General features: G+C 41.6%; 1 protein-coding gene across 1 annotated transcript in view; it reads right to left on the bottom strand.

Moving 5' to 3' along the window:
- CHST8 (carbohydrate sulfotransferase 8) overlaps positions 1–26,797 on the bottom strand; it is a 146,980-nt gene extending 120,183 nt beyond the window's left edge. The window contains exon 1 of the mRNA XM_026059929.1: positions 26,689–26,797. Coding sequence (XP_025915714.1) covers positions 26,689–26,797 — 109 coding nt within the window. The remainder of the gene's footprint in view (positions 1–26,688) is intronic.
- Positions 26,798–27,717: the final 920 nt, after the last annotated feature.

The following is a 27,717-nucleotide window of genomic DNA, read 5'->3' as shown; positions in this document are numbered from 1 at the left end:
TGTCTTTGTGGAACTTTAAAGGAGGGAGAATCACATGTGGGGAAAACCCAGGGTCAGTAAGTGGAATGAGTTTTAATCCTGTACATTTAGGTATGTATTTTGTTAAATCTAGGGAAGTAGCAAAAATGTCTGTTTCTTAAATAAAATCTAAGTAATGTCTGAAGATGAAGGCCATTCTATGAAAAGAATTACATAATGTAAGCCTTATTTTGGTTACATCAACACCCCTCTATACTTTCTAGCAATTTTCACGGACTTTAAAGGGATATAAATTATAGTGGAAAGGGGAAAATCAGACTTCATGACACTAAGCAAACTAAATTTGATAGCTGTGTTAAATGATACATTTTTGTTTACATTCAAAAGCCTTCATTCTGTGTTTCCTTTTATTCTGAAGAACACATTCAAGAGGGCACAGTTAGGGAGCATGTTATGCAACATGGGTGGGATTTTCTTGCCTCTCCTCCAAAGGCATCTCTCTTTCTTGAGAGAATGAATACTACTTCACATACATTTTAATTTCATGGATATTCAGAAGTACTTACATTACAAAACTTGTAATCTAAGCAATGAATGAAACATGCTGCACTGCCCTATCACTCACGAAGTCCCATAAAATCAAGAGAAGTGTCAATAATAATAAAATATCAACCCTGATTAAAACAAAAAAAACCTATACCATGGCTGATCTAACTTCAAGCTTTGGAAGCCTGAAAGTCGATAAAAGCCCAAGGTTTATTATTAATTTAGTCTCTTCCTGGAAACTGATTTCAGGTGTTTGCAATGAATGAAATAATGCATTTACAAGCAAATATTCTAGTGCAATAATGTACCAAAAAAATATATAGGATAACTAGCCTTAAAATAACGAGAAGTATATTTTCAGTGCTGAATTTATGTTTTTAAAAGCACGTGTACAGTGTGATATGTATTGTCTCAGATGCCATTTTCATTCTTTGATGTTTTTTATATGAGATTAATACCTTTGCGTGGTTTGGGAGGCACAAAAGAACATATACAGCTTCATTTTAGAACAGAATAATCCAGGTACTTGCTGCAGTGTTTTATGTCTAAAACATCTGCAAAATAAGTGTGTTGGCAAGTAATGTGTAGTAGAGTGTAGCACTTTAAGATGCTGCCACCCTTTACCTATTTGTTGTTGTTCGATTGTCAGGCGTTTCTGTGTTAAATCAACCATCTCAGCTCAAACCACTTTTAGTGGTGGCTTAGATTAAGACAAGTTTAAATTACCCCCCTGTCATGGTTGAGTTGAGTCAGGACTGCCGTTGCTGTAGTTTTATTGCATGATTCTTTAGCAACCAGGAATGGGGCCGGTTCAAGTAGCTAACCCTAGTGAAAGAGTGATTTATATTCCAGCGGGGTGAAACAGCTGGAGGAACTGATTTGCACTTGTTATAACCCAGGAAAAAAAAAATTTTCATTCAGATCAGTTCTGGAAACCACTGACAGACTTTGCACCGAAAATGAAAATTCACAACGTTTTTTTTGTCCAGCCAAATTGTGGGGACAGCAGTCTCTGGCAGAGAGGCAGAAACATGACTGCCGTTGGAATTAACTTCCTAATCTAAACTTCAGCCTTGGCCTCAGATCCATTTTTGCAAAATACATTATTTTCCCAAAAGTAATTCAAAATATTTGGGCATTAACAAGAAACCATAATATTACAAGGTAGAATCAAAGACTTTTTTTTTTTTTTTTAAACTGTAATAGGCTACGTGTGTTTCCCCCCTAGTTTTGCAGACACATGGATATATAAACTTGTCTCTGTGACCACTTCTATGGTTAGAATTCTTTAGAGTTGTTAAGTAAATTATGTTGTGAGTGAACGTACCCATATACAGCCTTACTTTCATCACTGTGCAGTTACTTGAGTCCTTAGTAGCTGAAAGTGCATTGTGCATATGATTTCACTGTACTCTATGCCATTTTCATAAATGGAATTTGTTAAATAAGAATTATTACAATTAAAATGGCATTTTTCTAAAATTATTGCTGTGTACCACTCAGATTCACAGAAAATCTGAGGCTGAACATACTGCACCTGCTGCTACCCCTTATGGTGCCTCATGAAATAATCTCATAGGGGCCCATCCAAGATACGCCTGGTAAAGTCATCCAAAAATACGAATCTGTAATCATGAGAAGCAGTTTAATCCAAGTTCATAAATGTCAGATCTTCCAAATTAATGTGAATACTGTGGGTCGCACACATTCCCATATGCTTAAGTCATGTGTGCCAGTACCAGGAGGGAATATCTCCTGCGTATTCCCATACCCAATGGGTGCCTTTCATGCAGCCATGCAAATACTGACAAGTGGCATAGAGGTACAGAATGACATTTTGTATGTTTTAATTAGCTTCATGTATTTTTAAAAATATGCTTGGGGCAAGGGAAGAATTAAAAAAAAAAAAGGTAGTTCCTGTCCATAAATTGTGATTTTGAATAATAAAAGGACATACTGTAAAATCTTTTCCGTATGCAAAGTCTTACTGATGCTTGGCTGTGTCATACAGTCAGTCTCCAGCATACTGCTTCATGTTAATCAGAGGGGAGTTCTGCTTACAATCTGGCAAGTGAAGCTCATAATTATAAATACATCACCAGAGGCTATGAATTTACAACCAGCATGACTAAAGCTGGACTCCTGAATCCATAATCATTCATCTAAATAAGTGTTTTGGCTTTAAAAAGTGCAGTTGAGTTCAGTGGAGATCATTCAGGAGTGAAAGTGCTCAAAAAGATATTGTATTTGTATGTAGAAAAATAGAAAAATATAGGGTTTTTTTGAAATTTTTTTTTCTTTTTCTTCTTTTTTTTTTTTGGAGTTTCAGTGGAAAAAAATGAAGCCTAAAACTTCTGAGGGACAAAATCTGGTGTTTGGTTGTTGAAATCCAATTACCTTAGAAATAGAAAGGTTTCATTTATCTAAAAAAAATCCTTTTCCCACTCTGTTCAACAGTTTAGACAATCAAATAATTTAGTTAAAGATTGAAGAATAGGTTTAGAGAACTGATTTTGATATTATAATGTGCCACAGGATCCATACAGCTCAGCAGACAATAAATACTCCTTACTGAAATAGCTACCCTTCATTTTTTTGCTAACAAGAGCCACAGTGATTTAAGCCGTTATATTTATACAAAATTAGAATAAAATTAAAATATAGATCTTCACAGAGGTCTTTTGCATAGTTTCCCTCTTAATTTGACAAATTTAGTCCCTAAAAAATGAGATTTATCACTGAAATAGCAATAGAATTTCTGTGGTGTTGCTAAGCAGTATTATAACTGTAGGTGTTGGATAAAAATTACTCTTGAGTGTAAGAGAAGGTAATAGCTCATGAAAATGCATTAACCTTTCACACTGGGGCATGAGACGGTAGATACTGGGCTCAGTCCTGTAGGGTACCAGCTTCCTCCTGCAAAGATTTACCTCAATTCCTATAGAAGAGGAAAAGATTGTAAGATCAATAAAATCATTATAGCTCTAGCTATTCTATTTTAACGAAATACTTGTAAGCCACGGGCATTATTAGCACAACGAGCCAGGTCCATGCTGGTGGGCTTTGCTGCCAGTCGGCTTCCCAGGCGCCGGGATATAACCACACAAACCCTGTGGGCTGCAGAGTGTCTGACAAGTGTTTACATGCTAACATTCATTAGAAGACTCGGTCAAGCAATTCATGCTTGATTAATTGATTATACCATGGTGACAGTTCATTTTTTGAAAAAGCTGCCAACCTGAGCAGGAGCAAGACAGTCAGACCGATGACAAAAGACATTGATGGACAAACACTTGGCTTATGAGGAACTGCAGGAGTGACAGCCCTGCATCTACAGAGCTTAATCAATGCCTCAAAGACATGGCAATGCTATAAAGACTGCTTATTTCTCTTCTGTGCATCTATGAATTGTTAATGTGGTCAATACATATTAGCTTCATTTGTTGTTTGGTTAAAATGCAATTTAAATTTTCCAAGTTAAGAGTTGCCTTAATATCAGATTTATACAGCAAAATTTATGAGTCCTTACAGATTTATAGGGTGTTATTGATGGCTGAAAAGCCGAGCATAATTCCTGACTTTGTTTATTCCAGCATTACAGAATTAGTAAGAGTTGACATTGCAGTGCTTATTGAATAAATTCATTTCCTTGGCAGTGTGTGCGTTTTGAATTTTCTGAGTTAAGGCTGAAAAAGTGGATGCATCAGCACAAGCTAGTAAATAGCAACAGCAGTGCAAGAGGATTCAAGCTAGAGCAATGCAAGAAGGAGGCTCTAAACCAGAATGAATTATCCACAGACAGTAAATGTGTTGGAACAGATTATCCCTTGCCTAATGGTACTGAAGTCCATTAAATTGCCCAAGAAACAAGTTTGGCCCAGTATTAATTTGCAGCAGATGTTTGACTAACTAATTATTTGAAAGGATTTGAGTGTTTTGCGATATAATTACCTGATACTGCAGTTCACTGCTTTCAGAGCTTGTTTTTTGTCTTATTCTTGCAATAGAAACAGTAATGCAAAAGTCACAGTGTAAGTTTTCTGAATGATCTCTTGTTTTGACAAGTATAAAGACAGAAGAATCCCTGATCGTTGCAAGACTGCGGCGTCCAGGTGAAGTCAGGAATTGACTGCTCTGTAACCTATCCCATGTGCAGACACTGTTTCGAGCCTTGATCAGCCGAATATTCAGGTAGCTTCTCTCCTCTTGTCACCCGCCTGCCTACCTTTTCCTCCTCAATATTCTTACACATTAGGTGTACGGGGTGACGGTGCAGGACCATGCCGCACCATCCGGCATGGTTCTTCGTCCTTTCTGGATCCCTTACTCCTGTTACATCCAGGGAAAGTGCTGTCACTCGCATCCCTTCTTGGCTGCCCTGCCAAAGGTTTGAGCTTGTTCTTTGTGAAGTCAGTAGGAGCTTTACTGCTAAATTCAGTCACAGCCAATTTTTAAATAGACTTTTCATGATGTTTTGTTTACTTAGAGTTTCTACAAAACTTCGGGCTTCTTCTGAATTATGAGATTTTTCTGGAGTCATGGAAAAGAGAATTTTATGAAGAGAAATGAAAAAGATTGGAAAGGATAAACACAGTGGGATCCAACGAAATGATGATTTGAATAGAGGGGGAAAATTGGGGAATCATCTATTCATTTTTTTTTCATAAAACAGCATCATGAGGAAGGTACTTGAAGTGAAATCTAGTAAATTTGCTGAAACTTGATGATTTTTTTTTCCACACAATATGGAGACTGCAAAATGCTCTATCACAGGATGTCATAATATGCAAAAGTCTAATACTTTAGAAACAACTAGAGACATCTACATATATCATGAAGATGTCCTGAGTATGTTCTAAAATAAAGATGATCTTTGTAAGAAATATGAACACTCCTATGTTAGGGCATAAACTGTCTTTTGCTAATGAAAATCCTGAAGAAACTTTACTTGAGAATAGTTTATTTCATAGCAGACTGTGCTGCATTTTCCTCTAAATCATATTATACCATCTATTTCTCAAGGATATTTTACTAGATGGGCTGCTGATCTCTAGCACCATGGCAATTCCTATGTTCCCATTAACAGAGCCTGCTCACTGTCATTTCAGCGGCAATTAGCAGGCAAATCCTATTACAGAAATAAGATCACCTAATCCTCAACTCTGGTACATGCTATTCACTAGGGTAGGTGTTTAATTATAAGGCTTCTGCAGGATACATATATTTTGTGCAAAAATTCCAGAAAATACAGAGACTGTGTTAGAAAACTTCACTTTAAAATGACAAGTTAGACATCTGCTACTTCAAAATTATTACTTCAGCCCTTTTAATTGGAATAACTATCTTTCTGTGCTGTTCAGAGTGGCTTTTTACAACTTGTGATAATGTAGGAAAGCCAGCAAGGTCTCAAGTGTCACTAGCAATTTTCCTCTCTGCTGCATTTTTAACTTGTTTACCAAGGTACAAAGCAAGAAAAAGATACTTTGAGAGAGCCCACCAGGTACATTATCCACTCGGTGGTTTGATCCTTTTAAACTAGTTCATTAAGTGTAGCAGAAAGAGAGAAACAATGAGTGAGTGAATGAGAGAGACCCCGGGTTGCACACAGTAATGCACTCAGCCATTAAACAGCCCAGCGCTGTGCTAAAAGAACCCTTCTGCGTGTATTGCCGTTTGTGTGGCAATGACTCAAAAATGAGTACATCCATTTTTAATTTAACAGAACTGTAGCCACTGTCTTGGGGTTTCTTGTTTGGTTGGTTTTTGTCTTCTTTTCCTGGTAGGAAAAGGGCTAACTCCAAGGAATATGAAATCTAACCAAAGAAAGATGAGTTAAGGGCAACCTGGATTTTCAATTTAGCTGGAGCACGGGGACAATTTCCATGCAGGATGATGATATGTGTTACCCTTTGACTTCTGCAGAAGCTGTCTTTGGGCAGGGGGGGTTTACTTGAAGACTCTTGGACTTTGTCCTCTGCATAATCTAACTAGTTCTTCTTTAGATGACTTATTTCCTACACTTCACTGTAGGATGTGATGCTTTTCAAAGTATTTGATGCTAGCCCAAATGTGCTGCCCTGAAAGTTAACAGAAACTTTTGTTTTGTTTTGTTTTTGCCAGCTAACAGTCTACATACAAACCTTGACCATACAAGCAGAATTTGGCCTTAAAGGCTGCACCATAATGTAAGTTGCTGTAATGTTACTAAGAACTCTCAGTGCATTTTAAAATCTATTCATTATCATCTCTATTTCACAGGGCCAAGAGAACTGCTCTGAATCTCTGTTTCCATGATACGCATGCTATTCCCAGTCTTTTATTGTACTTAATAGTTCCCTGAATTAGCTGAATTGTGAGTTCAGGGCTCAGAATCATGAAGGTGTGCCATCTTGGGCTGATGCACTTTCAAATTACTACAATTAAATCTCAATTACAACAATTAAAAGCAAAACAATTAACAATTCTTCAAAAAATTGTTATCTTTTTTTGCAAAAATTGTGGGATTTTTTTTAGCAGCTCAGGTTACTCATTGTTTCCCCTATTCTTCTCCAAAGCCCTGGATACATTTTCTCAGCAGCTCTTTCAATTACAAGCATCAGTGTTATGATTCTTTGTCATGCTTTGTATTTTCCTATCCCAAGACTCTGAATCTGTTCCTTTTCTCTTCCATGTTATCTTTAACCTCTTTATAACAAAAGTGCTGCAAAAGCCATTGGAGAAAGATCAGTCTGTCTGACAACATCATTCTTTGCAGCGTGGTAGGTTTTGAATAGAGGCTTGCAGCTCTGTTATATGAAGCAGCAGATCTTGAACAATGGAGGATAAGCATCAGAAGCATCTTGGGAAAACCTCTGATTTCAAAGTGTTGTAGTGTGAATATGAATTTTAACTAGCAAGAAGAAAAAACAGAGTATCTCCTTGTAGTAAGCTGAGCTCAACCCCATTGAAACTCAAGGGCTAAAGGAACTGTTAAGTACTTGGGACACAATACAAAACAAGTCAATGGAAAAGTTCCTAGTAACTTCAATAGTCATCGAATCAGGTTTTCTAAAGATATGTTTTTCAAGCACTTAGGTACATGAATCTTCCCAAGCATGAGGAGCTAACATAATTGTTGAGCAAATTAGGTATTTATGTGAATAGTTTGGCAATCCTGAGGGAGGGAAGATGCAGCACTGGCAAAAAAGATTGGCCACGCTAAAAGCAACCCCAGAGGGAGGATCAGTGCCCAGCACCCTGAAAGGTTGAAAGCAGAGATGTTGGCTGGAAGCTACCGAGAGCCATCAGCCTCTGATGCCTTTGGGTGTCGAGGGGGAGGCTCGAAGTCGCCTGCAGCAGTGCTAGGTGTTGCGCTTGCGTCCGTAAGGCCTTGGGCCACTGCCTGCAGCGGGACAGCAGCTGGAGCTGCCTGCAGCTCAAAGCATGGGGCTGCTGGCTGGCCTTGCAGAGGCTGCGTGCGTTGTTTCTGGGCCCTTTTCTGCGAGGCTGAATTTTAAGCAGAACTGGGGATTCTGCAGCTTGATTATTTCCCTGGATAGATCTTTCCCTTTCTATTGTTTAAAATAAATAAATAAATGTTAGGGAAAGAGATCTGAAAGATTTACGTTTACAAGGAGGGTTAAACGGTGGTTGCCAAGAACAGCTGGAGTGTGTCTAATGTGCTGCGTCTGTGCCTGGCCTCCACAGACTCGCACAAAGCACTGCTTACGCACAGCTTCATGGCTAAGCAGTGGGAAATAACCAAGAGGAAGAGATGAGCTACATAAAGAGTTATCTTCAAAAGTTCCCTGAATAAAGGCAAAACAAATATTGTGTGCTTCTGAAGCAATGGAGTGTGTGGGGGGGGAGCGTTTCTTGGAGCTGAGTGAGGCTACAAGAAGGACTGTAAATCACGCATCCGCTGCTGGCCCCTAGTCCTGCACTAGCCCAGGAAGATGATGCCACATTTTGTCTTCATGGCTCTTGGTGTCTGGTGGGAAGCACTTCTAGTGTTACGCAGGCTGGAAGGACTGTGTTTTGTTTCAGTTTCCTTTTGCAGAGCTCATTTCATAAGTTTTGTGCAACTCTATTTTTCACCCAGGATAAAAGGCAGGTTGAAATCTAGCTGAAATGTCTGTCCTTGCAGGCAGAGCCTTCATTCCAGAATGGCTTCTCTAAATATTTATAGGCTTGGATCTAAACTTGATGTATATTTGACCTTCATACATATTTCAGTTCTGGCCCACTCTTTGCATTGAATTTAAGCACCTTCTAGCTATGTTTAAATACACGATTTTAGCTGAAAGGGTTGGACATAAAGGAAATTCATAGAGAAAAAGGGGAAAGAGTAACAAAATACCTGTGTATTCATATAATTCATGTAAATATAAATATGTAGCCTTAGATGTATTTGTGGCACTGAAATTATACCCTTAAAGCAGTAGTTTCAACCTTAATTCAGCCTGTGAGGCTCTAAAAATATTCTGTGGCTATAAGGACCTCTTTATATTGAAGCCTGTTAGGAGTAAGCTTACTTTTCTTGCCTTTTGGTGACCTCTTATTGCCTTAAAAGCAATCCGTAGACTTGCAGGGATCCACAGACCATAGTGACTTATTGACAGCTACTGCAGTAATGTGCTTATGGAGAAGTAGAAACATAGGGGTGCCAGCTCTGTCCTCACAGACTGGCTCCTCCTGAGCATCCAGCATCTGCACTGTTGTTGTGAAAGTAAAGTTGACAAATATACCTATGAGGGAGATGTACCACACTATGTATGCATTGCCTCTAGAAAAAGATTTTGCAGGTGAAAAATCCCTGTATTGCACCATCAGACTGTAAGTATACAATACTACCAGCTAGAAGCTGTTGAATTTTAGAAGAAAGGTTTAATTCTCTGTGTTTTGTACCACTGCACGCTAATGCGGGAAATAGTATCTACTGAACCTCTAAGTAATGTATATGATGCATCTTTTTTTTTTCCATGTCCAGCAAAAAAGCAGCTGTCAAAAATTTCAATTTTCTGTTTTAATGCCTTCAAATAACCTTTCCAAATGCTAATTTCCTTGTATGGCATTCTCCAGTAATTTTAGTTAGGGCAATGTAAACGGCATGTAATTTGCAGTTTTGCTTTTTTTTTTTGAGGCACCTCAGCTAGGTTTTTTTTCATAATTACTGTGTTTTTAAATTGATATCAGATTTCCCAACCATATTATTCTAATCACAGTAACAACTTTCAGTTTGCATATTGAATAACAGTCCTTTCACATTATTCAAAATTGGTTTTTATCTGGTGAACTTCTACTATTTTTTTCCTTAGATTCTGACAGTTATTTAATTATCTTGTTAACATGGATCATTTGATTTTATATCAGCTTAAACTGTGGTCTCAATGAGGGTTCATTTTTGCAATATGCTGTGTTGACAGCAAGGTACAGAGAACTCAAATGGATATATATCTTATTAAATGCAGATTTCATTAGCATATTATCTTAATACTCTTTTAAGTTCAATAAATTTCTATGGCACACTTAAAAAGCTATAAGCTTCTTTGTAAAGCTTTGGGTAAACATTTTGAAGCTTTATGTTGGCGTTCATTAGTTTTTGTATATGCGTGCATACAGATTTTTGTTTTTGGCTTTTGAAAATGGCCATCTGTGGCAGGGTGTTTCCTCACCTGCGGTGCAGCTGGTGATAGATTATCCTCCAACAGTGCTTATGGCTGTTGGGCTTGGGGTGATGTTCTTTGCCATACATGCGTTACAAAAACCCACACATTCTTTGGCAATAATCCATTTTGTTTAGGATCAGAATGCTTGAGGAGAGCAATTATATCTTTTTCTTAATGAAATTCTCTAAGTAAAAATAAATCATATTTCTTACATCTCTCATCTCAATATCAGGTAAGTCCTCAAAAGACCCATTCATTTCTGTTGCATCATGGAAAGTAGGTAAGAGTGCTCTATTCAGCAGGAGAGCAAGTTGTATTTAATGCCCTGTCTAAAAGAGAGTGATGGGTTGCCTTATAAATACTACATTTCCTTTGCAATGCCACTTAGGTAGACTACGTCAACATTTTGAATTGGTAGCTAAAGCAAAAAAAAGCTGGGAAAAGACTAAACTGAGCTGGTTATGTTTGTTTGTTCGTTTATTTTTTTCCTGCTGCAGCATTGTTTACCTTTCAGTGTGGATCATTTTGCTTAATCCAGAATGTTTCATTCTGTCTTGGGATGTCTTTTTACCTGTATTTTTTTCAAGAAATAATTTTTTTTTTGAAATTTAAATTTCAAATATATTAGTTTAAATTTCAAATATATTAGTTTAGAAAGATCATTTTTGCTTGAACCAACACTTTTCAAATTATCCATCTGATGAATTTTACACAGCTTTACCCATAAGAAAGCTGGGCTGCTTTGTTGATACAATTCATCTAACATAACAGAAAGGCAAATTTGCAATCAAAAGATTTATAAACCTGTCTGTCTCACAGAAATGTCTGTAAACTTTCATTTATATTTTCTTTATGGTTTTCTTTGCTGCAGTAAATGTTCAGTAGAGCTAATAACTAATTTACTCAGTTTTTTAAATCATAAATTTCCCAATGAACAGAATAGTCCAATTTCTTTTGAGCATTTCATTACTTTTAAATTCTTTGTTCTATTTACACTTTTAAGAACTGTAAATGGGCTTTGGGAAATGTTCTCAAATATTCACTTAAAACTTGTTCTTTTTGTGGGAGCAATCTTGCCAGCAAGCCCATTCCCTGGAATAAACATGGAAGGGAAACACCAAGGGCGCGCAGGAGGGAGTTACGCGAATCCGTGTAAGGAACTGAAGAGCGGAGCAGGAGGCAGCTTTGCCGGGATTGTGAAGGTCGCTGATGCCTGGTGGCCTCTAATGAAAGGAGAGGTTTGGCACTATCCGCCACCTTTCCGTGACTTTCTCCCCTCACAGCTCTCCATGGGCTCGTGTTCCCTGTGTCGGAAGTGCGGGTCGTGTGCGATGGCGCTGCGGGAAGCGGTGGTGCCGGGAGCGGAGCAGGCAGGGGCACCGGGGCATGCGGGAAGCCGCCCTGTCGGGAGCGTGGGCCGCGCTCTGGCGCCTGTGCCGTCTCGGGCTGTGGGCGCCCGTGAGCAGCGGTGCTGCTAGACGCGCTGGAGGGGCGTTCGTTTTGAGCTCCGATCTATCCGGGCAGCCCAGTGACGAGAGGAATTTGCCGTTTACACGTTGCAGTCATAATACAGGGTACCGTGTTAACTGAGAATCACAGAATCACAGAATCGCTGAGGTTGGAAGGGACCTCTGGAGATCATCTAGTCCAACCCCCCTGCTCAAGCAGGGTCACCTAGAGCACATTGCACAGGATTGCATCCAGGCGCGTTTTGAATATCTCCAGAGAAGGAGACTCCACCACCTCTCGGGGCAACCTGTTCCAGTGCTCTGTCACCCTCACAGCGAAGAAGTTTTTCCTCATGTTCAGATGGAAGTGTCTGTGTTTCAGTTTGTGCCCGTTGCCTCGCGTCCTGTCGCTGGGCACCACTGAAAAGAGTCTGGTCCCATCCTCTCGACACCCTCCCTTCACATACTTGTACACGTTGATAAGATCCCCTCTCACCCTTCTCTTCTCCAGGCTAAACAAGCCCAGATCTCTCAGCCTTTCCTCATAAGAGAGATGCTCCAGTTCCCTAATCATCTTTGTGGCCCTTCGCTGGACTTGCTCCAGTAGTGCCACATCCCTCTTGTACTGGGGAGCCCAGAACTGGACGCAGTACTCCAGATGTGGCCTCACCAGGGCTGAGGAGAGGGGGAGAATCACCTCCCTCGACCTGCTGGCAACACTCTTCCTGATGCACCCCAGGATACCATTGGCCTTCTTGGCCACAAGGGCACAGTGCTGCCTCATGCTTAACCTGGTGTCCACCAGCACTCCCAGGTCCTTCTCCGCAGAGCTGCTTTCCAGCAGGTCAACCCCCAACCTGTACTGGTGCCTGGGGTTATTCCTCCCCAGGTGCAGGACCCTGCACTTGCCTTTGTGGAACTTCATGAGGTTCCTCTCCGCCCACCTCTCCAGCCTGTCCAGGGCTCTCCGAATGGCAGCACAGCCCTCCGGTGTATCAGCCACTCCTCCCAGTTTGGTATCATCAGCAAACTTGCTGAGGGTGCACTCTGTCCCTTCATCCAGGTCATTGATGAAGAAGTTGAACAAGACTGGACCCAGTACTGACCCCTGGGGGACACCACTAGCTACAGGCCTCCAACTAGACTCTGCACCGCTGATCACAACTCTCTGAGCTCTGCCATTCAGCCAGTTCTCAGCCACCTCACTGTCCACTCATCCAGCCCACACTTCCTGAGCTTGTCTCTGAGGATGTTATGGGAGACAGTGTCAAAAGACTTGCTGAAGTCTAGGTAGACAACATCCACTGCTCTCCCCTCATCTACCCAGCCAGTCATTCCATCAGAGAAGGCTATCAGATTGGTTAGGCATGATTTCCCCTTGGTGAAGCCATGCTGACTACTCCTGATCACCTTTTTGTCCTCCACATGCGTGGAGATGGCCTCCAGGATGAGCTGCTCCATCACCTTTCCAGGGATGCAGGTGAGGCTGACTGGCCTGTAGTTCCCTGGGTCCTCCTTCTTGCCCTTTTTGAAGACTGGGGTGACATTGGCTTTCTTCCAGTCCTCAAGCACCTCTCCTGTTCTCCATGACCTTTCAAAGATGATGGAGAGTGGCTTAGCAATGACATCCGCCAGCTCCCTCAGCACTCGTGGGTGCATCCCATTGGGGCCCATGGATTTGTGGGTGTCAAGTTTGCTTAAATGATCTCTAACCCGATCCTCCTCGACCAAGGGAAAGTCTTCCTTTCTCCAGACTTTGTCTTGCCTCCAGGATCTGGGGTTCCTGAGGGCTGGCTTGAGCAGTAAAGACTGAAGCAAAGAAGGCATTCAGTAATTCTGCCTTCTCTGCATCCTTCGTCACCAGGGCACCCACCCCATTCAGCAAAGGGCCCGCATTTTCCCTAGTCTTCCTCTTGCTACTGAAATGTTTTAATATCTTCTGAGCTTTTTGTTTTAACTGAAATGTATTCAGTCCAGGAAAAGGAAAGAACAAAACTAGAAAACTTTTTTTCCCCCTCAGTATAAATAACCTGCAACTTAGATTTGATTGAAGACTCTCGTGCTGCCTTCATTGCCTCGGAGACCCGTGCTGGTGTTGGCTGCCTTGTCAAGCTGCCTTTGACACTGACACCGCCGTGGCCCACTGTGAAAATGAAGGCACTTCCAGTCTGCTTTTATTGCTGTTTTCAAACTGAAGGGAGAAAAACCCTGCCATCTTTAGGACCAGATCTTGCCTACAGAATTGAATAATTATTAAACCTGTTGCAAAGAAAATGAACGAGTAAAATCAATTGGAAATCTCAAATGAATACATTAGGTGCCATCCAGGCTTGCTGATAAGGGAGAGAGAATATTTTAACTCCACTAATTAAAATAGCATGGAAAGATATCAAAACGTGAGCATGTAGTGCAGAGCTTTTCCCATGTACGTGCTGCGCGTGCTACCGGTCTGGCATGGCCCAGAGCAGGTGGGTTGGCCTTCTCCATGGGTCCCCATGCTTACACATTGCTGGGCGCAGGCTCTCCAGGGTAAATGCAGCAGCAGTGTGAACCCTGCGGCCAGAGCCGTGCTATAGCCCCCCAGCACAACTGCTTTCTGCTCACGCTCTCAGCAGGACATTGGTTTTTCGCTGGTTTTTGTCTGTGGCACCAGCCCCAATGTGTGACTGCGGCCTTCCGCCTGCCCAGGCTGCAATCCACAGCGGGTTTGCTCCGACTGTGCCGCCTGCGTTGCTAGTCAATGCCAGTTTGCTCCTCCTTGTGACAGAGCAGCACTGCCAGGGAAGCTGCTTGTGGTCTGTGCCAGTCTGGGCCCCAAAAACCCACCGTGGCCCCTGCTGCTGGGCTCCCGCATGCCCTGCTGGCTCCGGGGACCGAGGCCACTGCTCCGGAGAAGCTGCGCGCAGCAAGCCAAGCGCAGCTGCGCCTCCCGCAACCCTCTGCTCGCCACGCTGCTGCCACGAACACCTCCGCTTGCTTGATGAAGGGAACCGAGAGACGGGTTCATGCAGCTGTGTTAAGAAAATGCAGTCGCTAAATCGTGCGACGGATCTTATGAGTGCTTTGTTTAGGGAGCAAAGTCAAAGCCAAGAAAGCTGATTTCCTTTTCCCAAGGCAAGCGTGTAACTCCGGACACCTCGTCCGCTCAGACAGGGGGTGGTGAATCGTCTTCCGCTATCACGACCTGCGCTTCTGTGCTTGCTTCTGGTTCCTCTAAATGACTAGAATAAGATGGTTTCTCTTGTTAATTAGAGCCGTTCTTGTAGCAAGAAGGTGAAACCCACACAGGATTTCTCTTGGAACATTAAAATTTGCCCTCCGCTTGAATGTTTTTACACCATCAGTGGTTAGTTGCTAAAAGGACTAAAGCTCTGGGTGCCAAGAATATTAAAATAGTGAGAATTACTGAAATGCTGTCTCAGCACTTCTTTGTGAAGTCTCTTTCATTATACTCATATTACTGTCTATTTGTGGTGTCGTGGAGGACTGCAATCAAAGTGGGCTGAATGCTGTAAAAATGTACATAAATGCACGCGCTCTTCTGAACTCAGCAGGAGCCAGCGTTTGACTCTCAGTCCCTAATTTGTGGAATTTGAAATCTAATTAACATTAAATTGCAACAAAAATACACAAAGACCAGGAGACCGAGGGATGTCTTAGGTGTGCATGGTAGCTCCAGGGCCGGGGCAGCCCTCGTGGCAGAGGGAGGGGGAAGGCGGGTGCTGCTGTGCCGTGTCTGTCCCGTCCCTGCGAGGGCTTTCGTCATGCAGGTGCTACCGCGTGATAAAAGAGGGGGACCACTGGCTGCTCCGTCCTGCTCCCCAGTAAATTCCTTTGCTGTTACCCATACTCACAGCTTTATGTGAGGCATTTGCAAGTGGGAGTTTTTTCCCTTCCAAAAAAAAAAGTAAATAACCAAAAAATGCAGCGAGGCTGATGCTGCTGAAATTTCTCCGCGGATGCCTGGAGCCCAGGGCAGGCGGTGGCTCCCGGGCTGCGAGGGGGCAGCTCCGCGCCACGACAGCGCCTCTGCCGACTCTCTCAAAGTCCTTCAGCCTGGAAAGGGGGCTCTTCCTTCACGCTAGAAATGGACCGCGGTGGTGGCACATCCATGACTAATGTGAAGGGTATATCAAGTACAATTCAACCTTTGAAGCTGGAGGGGAAGAAAAGAGTGAAATTCACTCTCCTCTACTGTAGGTCTCCAATTTCTAATCTGTGATTTCACGGAGGAAAGAAATTGTGTGACTGAACTCCTTTTAGGAACTGGGTCCTTGGCTTATTAACTTGCCTTATGTATAGTCCAATTTCGGGGGGGGGGGGGAACATAAAAAGGGCTGCGTTTGTGTGGGGGTGGTATTATTTTAGAAGACGTCTTAGTTAATTATTATCTACTGAAACATCACCTAGGAGATGGTCTCTCTCTGTCATGCAGCTTGGTACTTCATGCAGTAAAAGTTAACTCTTCTCTAGTTCATTAAATTATGTTGTGGTGAACTTATCTCCTCTGGGTCTCAATTAGGAAATGAAGCCAGTGCCTTTAGAGGAAAAGGCAGAGAACAATCAGAATATACTGAATATATAATTTGATCTGTGGAAACAAGCAGGAGGAAAAATATGGTTGGCAAATGTGTAGGCATTAAGAACGTGTCTCTCAAAGATCCCTATACAGAGGTACAATATGATTAGACCATTACTGTTCATTCGGAGCATGCAGTGCTTTTCAAAATTTGAGTTGTCTTTTAGAAGTTCATTAACTACTGTAAATTTACTGTAGTAAATATTCTTTTTCCTTACTACTCCACTTGTCTCCATTTTAGCATGTCTGGAAACTTGTAGCATGTTGATTCTGTGCTCACTTTCTATTAACATTAATTATAAAACCGTGACAATTTTAGTGATACATTCTAATTTAATTTAACATTTTGTTTTCAATAATATTTTTGTTTTTCCTTTTTAACATAAAGTGTCTAGCAGAAATAGTCTCTGCAGATATTTTTCTGCACAAAAAACGAAAAATCTCTCTTCATGAAATAGTGACAGATGTGTAGAACAGAAAAGGAAGTTATATCAACTTTTGTTTCTCAAAGTTCCTTTCCTACCTCTCTCCTTTGTGGGCTGTGCACATTTTTTGTTCTGTTTCTCTTCCATTTACATGTTTTTCTTTGCTAACAGTAGAAGGCTGTTATTATAATGGTTTGCTAAGGTTTGTTTGTTTTGTTTTTCTCCTACAAAATATAAACCATCTCGAGAAGCATTCAGAGGTACAGAGCAGGTACTGGGGTAGTACGCCACCAGAGCAGGCAGTGACACGGCTGGGTTAACATGCAGCACTGAACACATCGCCAACATATATGTGTTAAAAAATACCTGACTTTGCAAGCTCTTGAGTAACTTAATTACATACTTAATTCCCTTCAATAGCATGAGTATGAGCAGCTCATAGATGCAGAATAATTGGAATTGTAATTAGGTAGCAACTTAAGGATGTCTCTTGTTTACAAGGTAATAACATGTTCGGAGCTAAATGAATGGAGGGGCTGGTTTCAATTTAACAGCGTGTAAAAAATCTGTTGATTGGTTTCTAATATTAATCTTGACTGTTCACATTATTTGGCTGTGCCCACCTAAGTGAATTTTGTGGCTGAGGTAACTGTGTGTGTTTGGGGCATCTGAACGGGATCCCAGTCCTGCTTAGGTTCTCACTGACAAAAGTCTTCAGGGTGGAGTTTTGAACAATTATAGTGGACTACATTAAAGTCAAAATGAGTACAGAATTGCTTTGCTATAACAGGCATTTTACAAAAATTACAGTACCTACCCACACGTGCATACATTTACTTTTGTGACTGTTTGGATATTCACCTTTTCATTTGTTTACAACTGAGTAGTGAAATGAAAGTGTTTTCTTGCATAAGGTAAGCATCATATTTTTCCTAACAACTGCACATACAATTAGGAGGACCCAATTAAAGTTGCATTTGGTTCGCACAGAGCAACAGTGATTGCTGTCTGTAATTTCTCCTGTGGCTTGACTTATGGGCATTAAGCTCTGTAGAACTTTATTAGCAAATCTCAAGTAAAGGGAAAAAACAGTTTCCAAGCTGGAAAGCAGAACACAGGATCTTGGCCATTGAGCACCTCACACTTCTGGAGACGAGGAGTGACTTCCTCCTGCTTCCACGCCCCCTCAACACCCATTGTGGAAACACAAGTCTAAAAATAGTCTAAAATAATTCTAAATCCAAATATGCGTTTGTTTGTCCCAAGCAATAATATTTGCACTATGATTTTGTAAAGCTCAATAGTGTCAACCATTAGGCCAAATGGAAAGAGAAAAGTTAGTGAATTAGGGCATAGAAGGAATAGGACATTGAAACACAGGTGCCTTCTTGAAGGACGAGGAGTTTCAATCAGTCATAACCTGCTTTCCACCCCCCCCCCATGAGGCTGTTCAGTTCCCACTTCTCCATAAAGGGTCCTGGTGTCCCTGCACAGCCTGTGTTACTCTCCTTGTGTGTGTGCACGCGTACGCACACCTCACGTGCTGGAGCACAGCATGTTTCACTCTCATCGTTTAGCGATACCCAGAGTCTGTAAACACTGGTCTCTTGGCTAATGTGCTGCAAAGAGCAAAACATCAGACACCCAGTGCCTGCAAAGAGTTTTACAATAAAATGTGTGGTTGTCAACTGAAAAGCAGAAACAGAAGCCCTAAAGGACTCCTTTTTTGTGGCTATGAATAGCCCGTGGATAGCGATTCTGAAAAAAGGGGAAGAGAGACCGTCTGAATTGTCTTAATCAGCAGAAGTGGCAATGGCGTAAGGGCCCGGCTGTAGCATTCCTCCCTTAAACACCGCATAGGTCTCCTGAAGTGGTTAAGACCAAAAAGGGACAAAGATAGGACGTAATTCTGCAAGGTGCAGAATACACTGACTCTCGTCCAGTGAAGCACTTCAAGCATCTGCATAGACCTAAGAGTCAGGCGCTTTGTGGATATTTAAGTTCCTTTCTGCATTGATGCTGGGAGCTCGCCGCTCATAGGATGCGGCCTGTACCGAATAAGATTAAAGTCATTTAGTCACCTTGCATATGTCAAGTAGTGACAGATCCAAAACCTGTCACTTACTTTCAAAAATAAATAATTATTAATATGGAGAAAATGACACTGATGTCTACAACGAGTATTTCTCTAGGGCCTATACAAGAAAAATTATTTGGCTGTTTGTGCCCTCTTGAATGGTGCTAAAGCAATAGTTAACTGATGCTTTTGATGCTGATACACAAACAAAGCCATAATAGAGAAGGAAGCCACCTTTAATTTCAAGCTCCACTAGAATCGTGAAAGGAAAATTAATGTTTACTAAATGAAAAAGGATGATACTAGTGGAGAGAGGAGGTTTTGTTTAAGCTTTTAGAGGAACATTAATAACTTTGAGAAGTGGAAACATACATTATAAAACATTTTAAAATGCCATTAAATTTAGAAAGTCCAGAAAGTCTTTTAAACTTACCTAAGCTCCTCAAAATGGTATCAGGTTTTCAAATCAAACAAACTGAATGAAAGCTAACATACATGAGGAAACTTGCTGGTGCCAACACATTTTCTGTGAAAAAATCTATAAAGATTCATATTGAGAATGAATGTTTTGAGGTGAAATGAAGGTCTGCTGATCAACTTTTGTGGGCTTCTGCACTGCCTCTGCAAATTCCCAGGCGGATTTCAGAAGCATGCCGGTTTGTTCCCCAGGAACATGCTTCGTAAACCTGCCATTCGCAGAGTCTTCTGACATATCACCGTATTGTTGAGCTTGCCTGTGATATGTTGCCAGGCACCACGAGCGAATGCAGCTCTGAGATGGCAGGTCACTTTTTATTTTGCCAGACACAACAAAGGAGTGTCAACCTCTGACAGTTTCTAAAAGTAGGCTTTAAAAGAACTATCAAACTGTTTCTTTTAACCAGTCAGTATCTGAGAATAAATGCTCACAGAAAAAGAGCGGATTGAGAAACTTGTGGAAGCTGAAATTGCACTGTGTGAGTCTGATTTAGCACTATATCTCTCCGATTTTATGCTGATAAATGTTGTTGGGATTAGGTGACACTGGCTTTATGCCATCAAATAAATGGCAATGGATGTGAGTTCAGCTATCTGATGCGTGCGTGCACCACTGCCGTGGGATTAGAGCAGCGGCCAGAAATGTGCTGGGTTTTGTGATAATCTCACAGTTAATGTGCTTTGGTCTTGCATTTTTGTCTTAGGCTCTCATGGTGCTGAGGCACCTCAGTTGCCCTGCAGAGAGCTGGAGTTCTGCTGTGTGATAGGGAGGGGAGGTGTTCAGCAGGTGCCTTGCCGGCTGTAACACAGTCCATGGACTGGGTTATACCCGTAGCTGTCGGGCCGGACAGGGACAGACCTCAGGAGCTTTGCATCCCGGTTGCCCAGTCGAACACAGAAGTGCTCAGGCCACACCGTGAGGCACGTGCTGATGGGAACACTGGCACTCTAAAGGCTGACCCGAGATGTTACTGCTTAAGAGCTATATTTGCTTTAATGGGCTGTGGACTAGAAAGTAACTGACTTTTCAACTGCTAAACCATGTTAACAGAAACTGTAGAAAAAATGTAATGCTCTCCAAATGCCACGTCATAAACAAATGCTGTAGTTATGAGCCTGCCAAGGAGATAGCATAGTCATGAGAGCAGGGAAGTGCTGTAGGAGAAAATCTCTGTATATTACACATGATAAAACACCATACCCATGCTCACTTTGACCACTGAACTGCAGTTCTTCTCAAAATAACTGCGCTGGCAATGTGGTGCAGGCTTTCCTTTGTAACTGGCTGGACAGCTTTTGATGCCCCATAGGAGACTGATGAAGACCCTGCCAAAGATTCCTTTCAGTATAAAAAACAAACAGGTTCACAGCCAATCTGCCACAGAACCATGGCAAGCAACAGAAAAGGGCAGGCCATATTCGTAATAGCACCTAAGAGCCCGATTCCCTCAGAAGTGCCTTGCTTTAGCAGACTCCACTAACTGCAGATGGTTGGGAACTAGGCTGCACACAGGGAAGTTATCTGCTGGGGAAAGCTCAGCTAAAGGAGACTCAGAAGAAGGTCCATCCGCGCTTGCGTTGGCGGGAGCTAGCCCTGCCCACCTCACGGTGCGCCTCTTCTGCTCGAGAAGGGTATCCCACAGCCCGCTTACCTGGCCCACGGCTACCCGGTTCTTTTGTTTGTGACTTTTGAAGCAGATTAAACAACTCTCCCAGTTTATAAAGAGAAGTAAGATGCAAATTGTAGGAAAATTACTTTGAAATTATAGATTGATGGCAGCTCATTTTCAATTGTATTTATGAAAAAGTTTCCAGTATGACAAGCAAGCACATTGTGCACTAAGATGTATTATGGAAATGTGCAGCTAACATGGAGTCATGTGCACAGGACTGTAATTTGTGGGTAACAAGGTATATGTGTTCTGAATAAGTAATTAAGAGAACATTACAGTACTGCTGTAGTAATGGTATTTGCTCTAGAGCTACTGCGGTATTCAGTAAGATATCTGCACCCTGACTCCCTTGGGCCTTCAGGTTTGTTATAGCAGTCACATGCCAACCCTGTCTTCTCTCCTTCCTCCCTCTCCTACCTTTCACACCCTAATAAAGCAGAAAATAAAGAAGCAGACAGCATTATGTCAGGATCTGGTGGATGAAGGAAAGGGAGGAGTCACTGCAGAATCTCAGCCATGAGTCTTGGGCTTGGTTATACTCATGCTTGGCTTTCAACTTCTAAAATAGTGCAAAGGCCAATATTGCCGTTCTAGTCCCTGTTTTCACCCTTTTGGAGCTTTCACCACATGAACCCTTTGAGATGTATTTTCCACCTTTTACCTGCTCCCAGAGAAGTGTCTGTACATGTCTATCTTATAAGTTTTAACAGAAAACTCTTATATGCTTTTGAATTCAGTAACCATATGGAGAGAAAAAAACAATTGTTTCCAGTGGACTTATTCACCATATATAGAGAAATTTCCTACATGAATATAGACAGGTGTAATAATATATAAGCACACATACATACACCAGATTCATATGTATATGTGTGCATATATTAAAATATATAGGAACAGAAATATTAATGCTCCCCGTTTTTTATTTGGTAACACCTCCTATTAGAAATGCCATTTTAGAGTATCCCTTCTCTTCTGACTGAAGCCCACAGAGCACAAGGTTTACAGCTGCAGATACTGCAGCCCTGGTGCACTTATTGGTGGTGGTCGTCGTGCTCGTGACCGCAGCCCTGGCTCCGGCCCGGGGCTCGGACGTTTCGGCTGAGTTTGAACCGCGCCTCAGGGCTGTGAGCAGCAGCGGCACCTCTGGACTCTCCTCTCGCTTCCTGGCGTCGCTTGCCCGAGCGGCGCCGCCTCGTACCACCAAACGCAGCGCTCAGGAATCCAAGGCCTGAGCGGCGTTGGAGGCCTTTGCAAAATACGGAAGATAATTCTGCATTAGCCCTGCGTTAGCCCCGTAGCCCTGTCGGCGCTGTCACCGCGCGTCCTGGCCGTGAGGACGCGTGCCGTGACGCCGCACGCAGCGCCCGGACAGGCCCCGCCGTGCTCACGCCGCGGCTCCGGGACAAAGGCAGCGCTGGAGTGGCTGCATATGTACAGTTACTGTCCGGTTTTTGCGTGCTTAATATCCTAGCACAGACAGAAGATTCATATATGCATGGTTTATTAGCATTAGAATGGGGGTGTATGTGTTAAATTTTGCTTGTGCATCGTGTGAAAATGTGTTTGACTTACCCAAAACAAATATCTTACTGTCGCTATTTAAAAATAAAAGCGTGATTACTGCAGAAGCAAAGTTTTATGTAATTCAGGGAGAACAATTAGAAGGGCATTACATTTCTGTCCTGCGTACGACTGTCCCTCCTTCATACCAGCTCTGAGCCCGAGCCCCTGCCTCCTCCAGCCTGCTCCAGAGTAGTAACGCTCTCAGTGGAAGCCCAGAAGATATCATTCATAAGTGAAGTTATAGTCTGTTTAATGACCAGAAGAATATCTATTGAATTTAATATATTGGCTTGGGAAAACTGTTCTGCCCACTCTTAATGGTTGTCTGTCATATATATAACTGCTCAGAGTGAAGCACATTATATAAATAAAACTATACAGACAGTATGTTTGTCAGTCAGGAAAAAGGCTCTACACCCACTATCCAGGGCATATATACTTTGTAAGCATTGGTTTCCAACAGATAAATGTAATCAAGGTTTATACGCTCACAGAAGCCAACAGGATGGGATTGTTTCACTCGAAAGATCAGAAGAAAATTGTAACTAATGTTGTGGAAAATTACTTTGATATTGCTTTCTCAGTACAGCATCACAATTAGGTAGCAATGTGAAGCACAGGGAAAGAATAAATGAATAGTAACAAATCAACACAAACAGCTACTGTCAGGAGTACTTTGCTCAGTGAAAGTAATGTAAGCATTACTTAAAGTTTTATGACTGTGGATTTTATACTGGTTTAAGTAGTACATCAAGGTCTCACCATCATGCTTGCTAGGACTAAAACAATCAAGAACAATTTCCAGAACAGACAGATAAAACTAAAGTACCAAAGTATTTTTATTAATCTTGTTTCATAAGTTGCACCACCTTAAATTAAAGATGACTGAACATACTAACAGTGAAAAATGTCCTTTTGGTCAATGTAAAATTCTGCTATGCTGCTTTTCAGTGGAAAATCTACTTTACTGACTTTTCTACAGCTTTTCTGGAGAGATTCCAATGCCTGGTAAATGCATTTTGCTACATAGTAACTACATGGGAAATACAAAACCAAAGGCTAATCAAATAAAACTTTGCCATACAGAATCTGTTGTCCTACGTAGCTTAATGACACATGCATTTGTTCAAATCCACTGAGGGAGCAATCAGACAAGCAAACTATAGCAATATCCAATCTCCATGAGAAACAGACACTTTTAGGAGCAAGATGTTCTGAACAAGGGAAGGAAAGCATCCTTTTCAGCACACCAAAAATTTGTCTTGTGATTGACAGATTTTCATAGGAGTCCATCTAGTAAGGAAATATGCCTACCACTCTTTTTAATGAAATGAATGGATATTTTTCCTGTGTTCTTTAAGCTGTCCAATATGCTTTAGTGATAACTAGTATCATTTTCAGAAGCAGTGAATATGAGGAGTTTCTGAACCCACTGGGAGCTGCAAGTGCTTAATGCACATGAAAATCAGCCAAACAGAAATAAGAGTAATTGTACTGAGCACCTTTTACTCTAGGGTGCAGTCTGACTCCTATTAACATAAAAAGTAATTGAATGCGAGTATCAAGCATTTGATTACGCACCTTTGGCAGTAGCAGCGCAGTCAGGACATTCATTTTCAAGGCATGCAGAGCCTTATCCACAAAAATCTAACATATTAGTGACCAAGGTCCCTCACTGGGTGGGGGAGGAGAGCAGAAACCTCAGTTCAAACTTGCTTTTACCTAAATGTGCTTGGTTGTCCCCTTCTACATTTATATCCTTCTCAAAAAATCACTTCACAGTGTATCCCAATCAGTAGTCAGTGTTCAAGAGCTTCGGGACCGAAGGAGCAGAGCTAAGGCAGGTCAAGATGAGGGGCCAGTGAGGAAAAAGCAGGGAAGAGCTTGCCCAGGCTGTTTTTGAGGCACCATGAGAAATTCCTTTTCTTTCAGAAGCAAGCAGCTAACATTTTAATATAAAGTTACACACACTAAGATGCATTAGAGTACTTCCTGCATGTGCTGTCCGTCTGTCTGTCCCTCGCCATGTCTTTCCACTCACCCCCAACCTACTGTCCTGTTTCAGTCAAAGCTGTAAGATGGACAGAAGTCTCCAAGATGTAACTGTCTCCTAAGCTTGGTGGAAACTGGTGGCTGGATAGAAGGAAGGATCCCAAACTAGGGACCCTACTGACGAGAAGGACGTACATCGAGCCAGGAATTACCGGTTCTGTTTCACTTGCCAGCTGGCCTCTTAGTCTGTGTATAATAGTACAGTTGGCCAAGGCCTGTAAGCTCCTCGTCCCGCCATGTGTTAGGAGAGGAGGGTGTTGGACATACAGAGAGGGGAGAATTAGGTGACTGGAGGGGAACTTCGGAGATTATAGGTAGGGAGAACAGAGCAGTGAGGACAGGCTGGGGTAGAAAGGGAACGGAATAAAAGCCTTCAGGAAATCGGTTAAATAATAAATAAATAAATAAATAAAAACATGTTTTGTGCACAGGCATAATTTAAGTGCTAGGTGACTGTCTGAACAGGAGTGCCACTGGGTCTTTATAAAGGGGATTTGACACACCGTCACAGGTAGATCTAGTCAGGACACTGAAACATTACCCACCCCCACGTGTCTGACGTCTTCCTCCACAACCCTCTGCCAGCGGATTACAACCCGGCAGGTTAACTTCAATTTTATGGTAATAACCTTCTAGAGGAGAAAAGGGGAAATGATTCTTTCCCAATCACTAGATCCTCTGGATTTGGGGGCACTTCATTTTCAAAAGATAATATGGCCTGATGAGGTCACAGTTTTGTTTCTAAATCCTATAGATTATAGCAGAACTACAGCATATCAAGTTCTAATATATAGCTAATAACAGTTAAAAGGTGGATCTGTTCTCAGTGTAAAAACAAAGCACATTTACTAGGTGGGAAGGCAGGCCCTTGACAGTACACTTGAGGTCTCGATGGTAGAGGTGCCTGACTGATTTCTGTCTTGCATGCATTTTGTGCAATCACAGCTAAACCAGTGAGCTTTTACAGTGAATTTATGGAGTTTTAATTTCCATATTCTCCTATTAACGTACAGACTTCATAGCAGTATTGATTCCAAATGAATGTGCACAGGGTCGAATGTGGCCAGTAGTTCCAGTTTTAATACGTAAGTTGTTTTGCATCTAGGTATACGAAAATAAATTACAAAAGCACTGAAGTGACTGGTAATCCTCTGCTTTCCGTGACACCATGCTGATTCATAATGTCTATAGTTTCAGTTGAGTGGCTGCTTTCAAAATTGGTGTGCAGTTGGACTAAATAATAAATATATTAAGGTATAGATTTTTTAGTGACATGGAAATAAGCACTTAATAAACCTGGACACAGAAAATAGCACTTAATGTAATGATTTAAGAATTCTCTGTGTTAGGGTTCAGATCCTTTAAAACTGTTAGTAATACTTTATCTTTAAAATGTACACCATGCCTACTGTATGATGAAGATAACAATTAAATAGACTTTTTATAAAATAACTGTTTAGTGAAAGGAGAATTCCTATGCATATAGGAGAAAACACAATGACCAACCCTCTGCATGGAGGAGCATTATGAAGAGATTAGAGTAACAGCGCCAGCATTTGTCTAGGTCCTGAATCAGCCTTCGTTACAGCCTTAATCATAGAAAAAACTTACTGTAAGTAAATCAAGAGAAGTTTTGTGCATTTTCATACTTCTTGAACATTCCTTATTTAAAAGGAAACCACTATTTTAGCCCACAGTTTCCTAGTTCTCACATTAACTTGGTCTCTTTGGTTCTTAGTAACACATTAGTAACATGGGAAGATGGCACACTTATGCATGAAATTTATGAAGAGTTCAATGGAATTTATATACATTAAAGGAATACATCCTAAGTTATTTTAAGTTTCTTGCATGAGTCTTTGAATGCATCTCTTTCTTTGTGTCTCAATGACACACTGAATAGCATATACAGGCAAGGGTGGATTCAGAGGCATGTATTTGCAGGAATTTCTAGATTTACAGTGGTGGAACTGGCAGCAGAAATCCTTGGCAAAGATTCCTGCATAACTGGTCAATTGTTTCTTGAAACTGCTTTTTAAGCAAACTCCCCCCCCTTTTTTTTTCAGAAAGTGTTAATCAACCCTAAAATAGCCTTCATTAAAAAATAACACATCTGTGCTCAGGCAACCTCTGGGAAATATGTAAAGCTGTTAAGGATATAAGTATGTCATATTGAACATGAAAGAGCAAGTGAGCCAAACAGAAATAGAAATGCTAACCTGGTGTCTGCTGATGAACTATTTCTTCTGGATCCTGCAGATGAATGAAGACAACAAGCCCAGCTGCTCCAAACAGCAAGATGAAGGAGAACATACATGTCAGCCTCATAATTATTGTTCTCAGATCAATCCAGTTTGGACCCAGGAAAAGGACCTCTTGCAATCTCCAGGATGCTCTTCACTCATAGTCTCATCCTCTCATTGGAAGTCTGGCATAATATGTCTGCAAGAGGTAAAAAAACCAAATCTCTAAAACTTAACACAAAGACGATTTATTTTTTAAAGGTAGATTAGTAGATTTGAGTTCTTGTTTAGACCAAATAACTGATATCTCTAGTATTTGTTGAACTTAATTGCAGTTATCTAGCTAATTTCTGCCCCACTGGTTTCTTTTTAATTATGAATATGTCACTTTTTTTTTTTACCAGTTTGAAAATACAGTGTGGGATAACATTAAAAAATGTAATATGGGGAAAATGCCGTGACACAGAAACCTCTCTTAAGAGCTTGCTTGCTTCAAGTCAAGCATGTGTCACTTTTTATTTTTCACTGGTTAAACAATATGAAAACCATGAAATGAGATGATGTGGGGAAAATGATCACACAGGCTGCACCTTGCATGTCAGACCTGGAGAGAATGACAAACTGGCAGCTGCCTGCTTCATCCTTGGAAAAATAGATGAACCAAGCCCTGCCGAAAAATAGTTGAACCGAGCACAGGTCACTGGGCAGCCTGTTTGCGAAGCTCTGTGGGAATGTCGATCCAGGGATGCCGTGCACTCCAAGGGAAATGCCACTCCCAGTGCTCGGATCACCTTTTCTGGGCTTGCACAAAGCATTAGAAAATAGAGCGCGAGGAGCAAGGCAGCTGTGTGTGGCCGGAGAGCCGGATGGGGGCAACGGTTGTGGCTCTCCTGGGAATTCTGTGAGCAAATTTCTGGGCTTGGTTCTGCAAATTCTCACTGCTCCCTGTAACACTTGCAGTGACGTGTAGTGCTGGGGAAATGGCAACAGCTCTAATCCCAAATG

The sequence above is a fragment of the Apteryx rowi genome, unplaced genomic scaffold (genome assembly GCF_003343035.1).
Source record: "Apteryx rowi isolate R43461 unplaced genomic scaffold, aptRow1 scaffold_1, whole genome shotgun sequence".
In the NCBI taxonomy this organism is placed as follows: domain Eukaryota; kingdom Metazoa; phylum Chordata; class Aves; order Apterygiformes; family Apterygidae; genus Apteryx; species Apteryx rowi.
The sequence above is the reverse complement of the archived record's forward strand: the minus strand, read 5'-3'. Positions and strand labels throughout refer to the sequence as shown.